General features: G+C 39.5%; 1 protein-coding gene across 1 annotated transcript; it reads right to left on the bottom strand.

The window, feature by feature from the left end:
- Positions 1–1,830: 1,830 nt before the first annotated feature.
- On the bottom strand, positions 1,831–3,359 carry LOC112414964 (endogenous retrovirus group K member 7 Pro protein-like). Its single transcript, XM_024767706.1, has 2 exons — positions 3,341–3,359; positions 1,831–2,414 (listed from the first exon to the last, which is right to left on the bottom strand). Exons 1-2 carry the CDS (start codon positions 3,357–3,359, stop codon positions 1,831–1,833), a joined length of 603 nt encoding a protein of 200 aa, XP_024623474.1.
- Positions 3,360–11,979: the final 8,620 nt, after the last annotated feature.

Raw genomic sequence — 11,979 nt, forward strand, 5'->3', positions numbered from 1 at the left:
TATTTCCTCCTGAACACTTTGGTTACTGTTAGGAACTTGATCCTACTTAAATTTTCTATTTTAGCAAGCAGTAACCTTGCTTAGGTTTATTGTGTAAGTTCTAACCTACTTGTGTATCTTTATTTCCATGGCATTTTAGTGTTCAGAACCTTTGCAATGCTGTTTTAGTCTTTCTCTTTTTTTTTTTTTTTTTGGTCTGGTGTTGGTGGGACTCCTAACTCAATACTGCTGGTGACATCTGCAGGGGTGAAAGGCACTTCTGTAGGTTACCTGCTGTTACTGGGCCACCTTCTGTGTGTATGAGGGGGCAGAAGCCACTAGACCTGAGTGTTCTTGCATCACTGGATGGAGATCAGGGAGACACAAAGCTTCATTGCTGATGCTGCTGTCACCAGATTGGGCTACCTGGCCAGTGCCCTGAGTATAGAGTGCAGATTGGGTTGGCCTGGGATTCCTTGCTCTTCTGCAGGTTGGTTGGACCACTTCCTTGTTGTGGAGATAGAGGGGAAGACAAACGTCTCTTTCCCAGTCCTTTAGCCAAAGAGAAGAGGATTTTCTGGATTGTTTTTGTGTTTTTTCTTTGTCTATAGTGCTTTGTGGTTGCAGGTCTCTCCAGAGCCCAGTCTGGGGTAGATGGGAGATTAGACTTGAACCCAGGAAACTCACCACATTGTTATTCCTCAAGTCCTAAGATTTCTAGCCAATTCACCTTCTTTCCAGCTTTCAAGAGTCCTTTTATCGTTGTCTGCTGAGTAATTTCCAGGGTATTCAGTTGAACTTAGAACAGAAAAAAGTGAGTTTATGTCATTTTTTTCCAGAACCACTTGTACCACTTTTTGATAAGGAAAATTTTTCATTGTACAGTAAGTAAACTTCTAAGGTTTGAAACAGTTATGTATAGTATGGACCCATTTTACAATATGCAAGTTATACTTATAAATATGCATAGAAAAGAGTTCAAAAAATGTACAACAAAATGTTAGCTTTATTCAGAGTAATGGAAATAATGATCATATTTATTATATCTTCATTTTTTGTCTGGATTTAAAATTATTTTTATAGTGTGCGGCGAGCCTCTTCTGACCAGCAGAAAGACGAGTCACCACACGCTAGATTCTTCTCGTATCACACTTTATTGGAGTACAGCTTGGTTTCAGACAGATGGAGGGAAGACCCCGAGCCTTGTTCACACTGGCTTTTTATAATGCACTATAACCCGTGGCAACCTGTGGTTGGCTGGTTAACTCAAGATATGTGCTGTTCACAATTTATTGGTTGCAATTCTGATCCTTTATTAGCATATTGGCTCGTCGTGGCGCATGTGTGGCACATAGCCTTTGGGCTACTCCCTGATAAGCGTTATCTGCGACATGGCAGAAAAACGGCTTCCCACATCTCCCCCTTTTTGTTTTCTTAGACCCAGGAGCTGAACTCGAACAATGCCCGCACAAGCGCTCACCCCATGGGATGTCCGCTGAGCAAGAGTTAGTTCGAGACGCTGGCTCATCACCCTCCCCGTCGTGCAATGTCCACACAGACCGCGGAGTGCAGGGGCTGATGTTCCTCGTGATTCCCATCAAAAGTGCAATGGTCATAAACCTTTTTGTGCAAGGGCAATCACTACGGGTCGTTCAAGGTGGAGATCCAGGCGCCAGGGGAGTCGCCTTTAAATAACAAAAATAGGAGTATTCCAGGGTGATTGAGAGGGTTCCAAGTGTCCCAATTGTAATTGTTCCTCCACAAGTTGTGACGCTGCTTCCAATTTCTCCTTAGACAACGGCCACTGAGGAATCCACACGGGCATTGTGGTCTTCCATGTAATAGGAATCATTAACTCAGTGACCCCTGAGAAAAACCCAACCCCCTGCGATTGGGGTTTCCCTGAGCTTCTATAGGAGTAGCAATACCTTGTAAATTTTTCCCTATCCCTCTGCCTGGTATAAAACCAGACCTGAGCAGCATTTGCTGTGCAGTCTCGGAATAATCATTAGTAAGTTTCAATTTCATCTGGCTTTGCACATCCCTTCCCCACAGATTAAGCGGCAATCCCTCAACCACAAAGGGTTGAAATTTCCCCTTCTGATTTTCAAAATGCCAAGTCAGTGTTTTTGAGCTAATTTGGGGTGCTTTGGCATATCCTAAGCCCTGTAAGGTCTGAGAGGAGGTCTGTAAAGGCCAGGATTTTGGCCAATAGGCGGCAGTAAGAATACTGCGGTCGGCTCCGGTATCAACCAGACCGGAAAATACCTTTCCTTCTATAATTAAATCTATCATAGGACGATCATCAAGAGATAATGATAAACAGGCCAGATCAACCCCAGTAGATCCAAATCCGCGATCTCCTCGGTCCTTGGAGCGAGCAGGGTATTTTTCATGAAGAGATGGCAACACCAACAATTGATAGTGAATATATACTGTTTTTATAATCCAAGAAAAAAGGTTAAGTCTTATCACTGAACTGGTCTTTGAAAAAATTATACTGACTGGAAAATTAAATGTAATCATAGAGGATATAGGTTCTAATTTTGACTAAAAAAAAAAAGGCCTGGGGTGGGTAATATGCTTGAGGTTTTTAAATCTTTAAAGAACTGTCAAAATGAAGAGGGATTAAATTTGTAACATGCTTCTTCCAAAGGCAAAATTCAGAATGAGGACAAAAATTGCAGGGAAGGACATTTTGGCTTAACTTCATAGAGAACATGTGTAAAACAAATTTTGCTCAACAGTTGCACGATCATTTGTTAAGTATATTTTAGAGTTTTGTGTGATGAAAAGGTCCTCCAAGGAGGCAATATGTCTTTTCTGCCAAGTGCATCCTTTCCATTTTAATTATCTAGTAGAATAGGTGAGGATGCCTTCCTGAAACTTGACTGTTGATTGGTAAATACATTTGTCATGTTTGGAGAAAGTTAATCTAAGACAGTAAACATTTACTATTACAGCTTTCCTATTTATCTTTCCTTTGATAGATACATACACTTTGATTCTCTCCTGGTACCAGTGATGTGAGTCTGATCTCCATTTTGGAGGTAAAGGATGGTGGATAGCCTTTTTTATTCATTTTCCCATTGTGAAAGAAGAAAAAAATCCTCACCCCAACATCTGGGGTCTATCTTGTCCAGATCTTTATCATTTTGGCAATGAGGTGAGGAGTCTTTCCCTGAACATTTTCCTTTATTTATAACAGTTATAAGCAGCATAAGAGCATACCCCAGATTTCAGATGTGTGGGGGAGATGTAGGGCAGTGGGACTGGAAACAACACTGTAGAGGGTGGCCAGAGCCCTGAATTTCAATGTCTGTGCTGTAGCTTGGTTACTGTATGACACTGAGCTACTTACCCAATCTCTCCTCAGCCATACTCCTGGTAGATAACCCAGTACATGAGACATTCAGTTGATGTTTGCTTAGGTAGTGAATAAGCACATGAATCTGTAAAATACTGTGGTTGATCTATGCTAGTGGTTGTGCTTGGGTGAACCTAGGGTCCAGCAGATTGTTTCAGGACCCTTTGTAAAGAGCGCAAAAGAGTTGCAGTGAGAACTTTGGATGTAAAATTTGCATAAACCAGCAACAGACAAAACCGTGTGGCAGAGAATCAGTTTTGGAGAGGAACTATGTGGAGTAGAAAATCAGTCTCTTTGGTTCATTCCAAATAGAACTTTAACAGTTCAACCTGTTGAGTTTTCCATTTTGTATCTGGGTGATTTAAAACATCTCCTTTAATAACTAGACAAAGCCAAGGCCACATTTCAGTAACAATAGAGCCACAGATCTCAGTCAGCACAGAACATAAAAGCAGCTTTGAATGTACAGACTTTGCCTGCATCAAGTAAAAATAGTGGGTGTTACTTTGAAAACAGGCGAATCTTAAAATCCTTTAGTTCTCATGATGAGCTTAAAGCCTGCTCTTTCTGTCTGCTGGGAGCTCCTAGGGATAAAGCCAGCATGAGAGGATGTGGATGGAGAGACCTGCAAGAGCAACACACAAGATCCCTCGGTGTCTTCCCAAAGCTGCGGGACCTTTCTCTTTGCTTCAGTTCTCATGGAATCCAGACTGGGTCCCTTCCTTTGTTTCTGCAAGTTTTATTCCTTTTCCTGAAGATTTTAAAAACTTTTTATTGACATATAATAAACAATAAATTTTTACAAAGTAAACTCACCAGTGTAATCCACACCCAGACCAAGGGAGAGTGTTTACTAGGACCAGAATTGCACTCCTCCAGCCCCTGCCCCTCCCAGCTGCTTCCCCCAAAATGTACCAGGCTGACTGCTAGCACAAAATATTAGTTTTGCTTTTGTTGAACTTTATATAATTGGTATCATCCAGTAAGCACTGTTTTGTGCCTAACTTCTTTTTTTTTTAATTTAAATATAGTTGATTTACAATGTTGTGTTAGTTTCAGGTGTATAGCAAAGTGATTCAGTGATTTTATATACATATATATATACACACATATATATTATATATAAAAAATATATAATATATATATATTTTTCAGATTCTTTTCTATTATGGATTACTGCTTATAATCTATATAAGCAATAATATAAGTATAGTTGATTTACAATGTTGTACCAATCTCTGTTGTACAGCAGTGACTCAGTTATACACATGTATACATTTTTTTTTATAATATTTTTTTCCATTACGGTTTATCCCAGGAGGTTGAATATAGTTCCCTGTGCTGTACAATAGGATCTTGTTTATCCATCCTAAATGTAATAGTTTGCATCTACTAACCCCAAACTCCCAGTCCATCCCTCTCCCCCGCCCCACCCTTGGCAACCACAGGTGTGATCTCTATACAAAATATTGAATATAGTTCTCTGTGCTATTCAGTAGGTCCTTGTGTTTATCTATTACACACACATATATATAGTAGTGTATATCTGTTAATCCCAAACTCCTAATTTATTTGCCTCCTTTCCTGTTTGGTGAGCATGTTTGTTTTCTATGTCTCTGAGTCTATTTCTATTCTTTTGCTTGTTATTATGTTTGTGAAATTCATCTACGTTGTGGTGTGTAGTTGTGTGCTGTGTACAGTTCATTCTTATTACCATATGGAATGCCATCGCCTGAGTATGTCACGGTTTATTTAACATTCTACTGTTGATGCACATTTTGGTTATTTCCAGCTTTTGGCTGTCATGAATAAAGAAGCCATGAATATTCTCAAATGTGTCTTTAAGTGAACTTATCTATGCATTTCTGTAAGGCATATACTAGGGGTAGAATTTCAAGGCCTTAGAGTATCTAGCTTGAATAGATCTTGCTAAAGATTTTCCAAAGTTAATTGCTTTGTCATCCCATCAGCAGTGTATAAAAATCCCTGATGCTTCATATTGTCAACACTTGGTACAGTCTCTATTACATTTTAGCTATTTGGATGTGTATGAAGTAGCATCACCTTGTGATTTTAATTGATGTTCCCTGATGATTAATAAATATGCACCCTTGGGACTTCCCTGACGGTCCAGTGGTTAAGGCCTTGCTTTTCAATGCAAGTTTGTTACCTGGTCAGGGAGCTAAGATCTTACATGCCTTGCGGCCAAAAAACCAAAACATTAAACAGAAGGAATATTGCAATAAAGACTTTAAAAATGGTCCACATCATAGGGGCTTCCCAGGTGGCACAGTGGTTTTGAGTCCACCTGCTGATGCAGGGGACATGGGTTCGTGCCCCAGTCTGGGAAGATCCCACATGCCACGGAGAGGCTGGGCCTGTGAGCCATGGCCGCTGAGCCTGCATGTCCAGAGCCTGTGCTTCGCAAAGGGAGAGGACACAACAGTGAGAGGCCTGCATACTGCAAAAAAAAAAAAAAAAAAATTGTCCACGTCATAAATAAATAAGAGCCCCTTTTGAAACCACAAACAAAATGAAAATACAACTGACAGAATGGGAGAAACTATTCACAAATGATATGACCAACAAAGGATTAGTCTCCAAAATTTACAAACAGCTCATGTGGCACAATATCCAAAAACAAACAATGCAGTCAAAAAATGGGCAGAAGACCTAAATAGACATTTCTCCAAAGAAGACATACAGACGGCCAAAAGACACATGAAAATATGCTCAACATCGCTAATCATTAGAGAATGCAAATCAAAACTACAGTGATACATCACCTCACAGAGTCAGAATGGCCATCATCAAAAAATCTACAAACATTAAATGCTGGAGAGGGTGTGGAGAAAAGGGAACCCTCCTACACTGTTGGTGGAAATGTAAATTGGTACAACCACTATGGAGAACAGTATGGAGGTTCCTTAAAAAACTAAAAATAGAGCTACCATATGACCCAGCAATCCCACTCCTGGTCATATATCTGGAGAAAATCATGGTTCAAAAGGATACATGCACCCCAATGTTCATTGCAACACTGTTTACAATAGCCAAGACATGGAAGCAACCTAAATGTCCATCAATAGAGGAATGGATAAAGAAGATGTGGTACATATATACAATGGAATATTACTCAGCCTTTAAAAAGAATGAGATAATGCCATTTGCAGCAACATGGATGGACGTGCAGCTCATCACAGTAAGTGAAGTAAGTCAGAGAAAAACAAATATCACATGGTATAGCTTATATGCTGAACCTAAGAAAATAATAATATAAATAAACTTATTTACAAAGCAGAAACAGACTCACAGACTTAGAGAATGAACTTACAGTTACCAGGGGAGAAGGGTTGGGGGGGAGGGATAGACTGGGAGTTTAGGATTGACATGTACTCACTGATATATTTAAAATAGATAACCAACAAGGACCTACTGTAAAAAAATTTTTTTTAATAAATAAATATGAGCCTTTTTAATATATTTATTGGCCACTTGGATATCGTCTTTTGTGAAGTGCCTGTTAAATTCCATTGCCCTTTTCTTTTCCTGTGAGGCTATGTATCTTTTTAAAAGTTGTTTTATTATAGTTCTTTTTATTTTCAGAATATGAGTCTTTTGCATATAAATGTACATATATATGCATATCTGTTTCTTCCCTGGGAAAGAATAGGCAGCCTGCCCTGAATTTTTTTTTTATTTTTAAAGATCCTGACCCATGATGAAGTCCCTGTGCAATAGGACGGGAACAGGATTTGGAATCACCACACTATGTTTAACTATGTCTGCCATTTACTGACATTTTACCTTGTACAATAACTTCAAACCAATGGAGGGAATTTTTATGGGAAGAAGAAATAGACCAAAACATCTTATGAAGACTGTATGCATTTGTAAAGCACCTTGAGATGGGTGTTTGACATCCAGGTGCACAACCAATGTTACGTCCAGGGCATTCCGGCATCCCCTCCTTACCAATGCCCACCCCATGCTGGGTGATTCTGTTAACTTATCTAGGTCTTCTCATCTGTAAAAGTGGGAATAATATCCAAATTAACATTCTGCTGTCAAGGTTAAGTGAAATAAATGAGTTTATGGAAGGGTTTTGTCAGCAGAAAAATGATTCAAATGTAAGAGGAATTTTCCCTGATTTAAACTAGCATGACTGTCACTCTGTACTCCTGACCTGCTTTGTTTTTCTTCAGAGTACTCATCACTACTAGAATTAATTTACATATTTTAAAAAATTATCTTTCTCCAGGAGGGCAGGAACTTTATTTACTACTGTATCACTAGAGTCTATTGGCACATACTTGTATACAATAAAAATTTACAGAATAAATGAATATTATGTGGGTTTTGTTGTTATGTTGTGGTTGTTATTGCACAAATTAAGTTGTTTCCATTTTTTACAGTGATAACCTCAACTCTTCCCTCTTCTCAGAGACTAACACACTTTCTCCTTCAGCATTGTGTTAGATTTATTAATTTCTGCATTCATTCAATATACAATATTCAAGATTGTCTTAAATAAATTCTCCTTCACTCCCATTATGTCAGCATTTCTGGGATGTTTCCTTAGCATCAGACAATCACAAAACATGGAAACCCAGCCTGCTTATCTCATCATGGCTCACTATCTACTTGCAGATGAACTTGACCAGGGAATTAAATATGGTAACTTTAACATTTCACTGCACAAGAAAGGCACTGTTATCTATTGATTTGAATGGACATATTTACTCTTTTATTTCATTTCATTCCCAGTACCATAGTTATCAGTTCCCAGCCATTTCCATTTCTAGGCTTTTACTTATTTGTAGTGTCTTCTGCTGGCTCAGTAACCTTTGTGATAATTGCATCAAATGTTATCAAGCATTGCAACCAATGGCCTTTTTAATTACCATTCTAATTCTTCTATTAAATATTACTTGAAGCAAATTTTATCTAAATCAAAATGTAACTTCATAAATATTTAACTTTGGGGGAACATTGTCAATATTAAGTAAGATAACACTGTATGTTAATAAACTTACTGTGGAATCTCCATTCATTTACTCTTTGAGAGGAAAAAAATTCTAATTAAATAGACATAAAAATTGTCCTACTCACTGTTCCTCAAGCATAACATGACATTTCCTACGTCCATAACATAGCCTTGAATTATTATTTCTTCAAGCAATTCCTCTAACCTAAAAATGCTCTTTTTCTTTATCTTACTATAGATTATCTACTGGTCCTTCATAGTTGAACTTAAATGTCACCTTCTCCATAAAATTTCTCCAGGGCTTCAACTGAAATGATTCCATCCATCCCTTAGGATTATATAGCTCATCTAATAAATTTTTAAAAAGGTTTTTATTGAAGAATCTTTTCTGGACAAGAACATATACAGAATTCATCTTGGCTAAACTATAGCATTATGTGTTTCAAGGCACCCGCAATAGCTACTCAGAATACCACTACATGAAACATTGATATATATGGGTATTTATTTTCGAAGCACTTTGCTAATCATGAGATGACTACAAGTTCTGGTTTGTCCCCTGTCATTCTCAAAATATTCTGGACCAGAGCTGCATTGTATGGTCACATTACTGATCCATGAGCTATAGCTTTTATTTAATTGTGATTATTTAATTAATTAGCTGCTTATCTTAGACTTAGAAGTTATGTCATCCCATGTTTTTTCTCTCACTGTGAGATTTTCATGACTGCCTTTACTGTTCTGGACTCTACAGCCAAGTCCCTTATTCAGCACCGTCAGTGAAAGGAACCCACAGCTAGTCAACCAATATACATCAGCACTAGTGGGAGGATCGTTTGACACCTCCTATCCCTAGACTTTGCTAGACTTTGCACACCCACATTGGCTTAGTTTCTTCATCTGTGGAAAAAAAACAATGAAGACCACTTCTCAAGGCTATTGGGAGTATTTAATGGGATAGCATACAAAGAAAAGCACACGCTGTGAACTGTGAAATTTTATCCAGTGTGCGGTACCAGTGGTGGTCTGCAATGTTCTAGTGAGATCATGCCCTTCTCCCAACCTCAAACTTTCTGTTCAATTATGCATTTTTAGAATGATCAAACCTTGCTTTTGATATGTGTTTCTTTGGAAGAAAAATGAGCAGCCTCAGCAGAGTCGTTTGAGAAAAGATGATTTTAGGTTAAGAGAAGGTTCTAGAGAAATGGGATGTGATTGTGAGCGATGGGAAGGTGCAGGAAAGGAGAGCCAGTTCTGAGTTGCTGCTGCTCCATTTGGAAAGCAGGCACACGGAGGCTCTGTGTGACGACTCACGCTTCCCTGGCGGGTGGAGCTGCTCGCTGACTCACACGATGGCTCACGCGAATTGGCGTCACTGGGTGGCTAAGACTTGGCTGCAGCTTGAGCCTACCCACTTGACTTTTTAAGAAACCTTTCTCATTCTGACTTGGATGGACTTGGTACCCAGAACAAAAGCTGCTTCTGAACCTTTAATTACTGAGGTTTATTTTCTTTTCTGGGAAGAAACATAGACTCCAAGTTTAATCATCTCTTTGGCAGGTAGTGCACACTTTCCCTGTTAATTAACCTTTAATGTCATTAATTGGCTGTCTGTGTGATGACAAGGAAAAGAGTAAACACTGTTTGCAAATCAGTTGAATTCTCATCTGAACCAGCATTTAGTTTTCAAGGTGAATAAAAATAATTACAAGCCTTTCACTGGATGGACTTCCTTCCGGTGACTGGCTGATAAGACTATTGAACCAAAAAATATTCAGGCAATAATCTCTGTTGCAGATGTGCTAATTGAAAGTTTTCTTTGCCACCATTGCCCCCCTCTGAAATTGGCTCCGTGGTTTGGTATGGATCATGGGTGAGACTGCAAAGCCAGTATCGTGAGATCAGGGTTTTCCTCCCACACCTACTTATTTCTCTTCGTACTGATTTTGCCTTCATGGTCTACTTTAAATCAATTCTCCATCCCAAGCAGACTCATTGAGAGCCATTTGGCTGGGGTCACCTGCTGCCCCTACACACATGGTAGAGACTTAGTAGGGTGCAAAAGTCCACACAAACTGAGGGTTGTGAGCTAGCAGGGTCAGCATCCCCTGGGGGAGTGGTTAGAAAAGCAAATCTTTAAGCCCCACCCCCAAATGACTGAATCAGAAACTCAGGGAGTGGGGTCAGGATTTGTGCTGTGAGCAGCTTTCCAGGGATTCAAACGTGGACAGATGCTGGAAAACACTCGTACAGAGCATCACTGTGCCCACTTCATGTAAGCAGGAGGGCATGGCTCTCTCTCCTCACTGAGGGGACCTACTCAATGAGGGAAAGTGTAAGAGGTGACTTGTTTTAATGGGGTGACTCCACTTGCCTCCCTGGTAAAATGTTGTGAGAAGTAAATTGCTTTTTCTTGGCCTCGAATGCCCCTATAACATTTGGCCTTGAGCAGCTTCTGACCTCTGGGAGTGGAAATGGCCGTTTCAATTTCTTCAGTTTCTGATGTTCTTAGTTTACTGAGGTAAATGATTAGGGTCAGGGAACTGGCCTCTAGAAAACAGGAAGCGGAGGGCAAGCTGCTCCACATGAAGAAGAAAAAACTCCAAGATAGAGCATGGCACTCTGCAGAGGAAAGGAGAGGAACTTAATTTGGAAAACTGTAATACTCGGGGCCCATGTAAGAAATCACAAGGATGCTGCCAATGGCACCCTGCTGACTTGCAGGGAAGAATGGAAAGGAACTGAGCTATTGCCCCTGGCTGGGAGGAATGAACATTTCCATCTTCCTCTCTCTGGGGTGGCCATGGAAGCTTGGCCAAGTTCTTCTGGAAGGGAGCAGACAGAATGTCCAGGAGAACCAACCCTTCCTTCGGGGTGAGGAAACCAAGCCTCAGAGTTTTCTTTAATGCTCTGACAGTCTTCCCTCAAATCCTTTTCTAGACTTGCTGCGCCTGCTAACATTTGCATCTTTGCAAACATCCCAGGACCCAAAACCAATGTCACATTTGCAATCAGAGAGCAGCAATCTTTAAGCAATAGGACTTATATTTCAGGCTTTCAACAGGCAAGGACAGGAGCTGTGTAGTTCTCTTTATTACAGTTTGTTGATGGAGAAGCTTGAGCATAGGAACTAATTTCAGCATTTTTATCTATTCTTTGTAATTTATTAGGGAGCCAAGGACTATTGTGGACTGTTGGGGAGATTATATGACAAATTGTTGAATGGGATAAATTGAGAATAGGTCATCGTGAATAGCCTTCTTGTATACTGCTATATTTCAAATCTTGAAATTTTTCTTCTTATCCTTCCCCTCTCCCTCATTTCTCTTTCTTCTCCCCACCCCCACCCCCTGCCTCCTCTTTCTTTTTCCTTTAATTGCAAAAATCTTTGCATGGATACAAATGGATAAGAATGAGGCCCTTATATTACTCCCTTCCAGGAAAATAGATTATTCTTATCTTATACTGGCATAAGTTCTAAATATTTCTTCATAGAATATGGAAGTCCACTTAAAGGAATGCATCTTGTGGCAGGTTTTATTTTTTCATTAAATACAGGGAAAAACAAATTTATTTTATGATAGCAAATAGATGTGTAAATATCAGAAATACTGTCATTGCTTTGCATGGTCCTGTGTTTGTTGAT

The sequence above is a fragment of the Neophocaena asiaeorientalis genome, unplaced genomic scaffold, assembly GCF_003031525.2.
Source record: "Neophocaena asiaeorientalis asiaeorientalis breed wild unplaced genomic scaffold, Neophocaena_asiaeorientalis_V1.1 scaffold297, whole genome shotgun sequence".
Taxonomy (NCBI): Eukaryota; Metazoa; Chordata; class Mammalia; order Artiodactyla; family Phocoenidae; genus Neophocaena; species Neophocaena asiaeorientalis.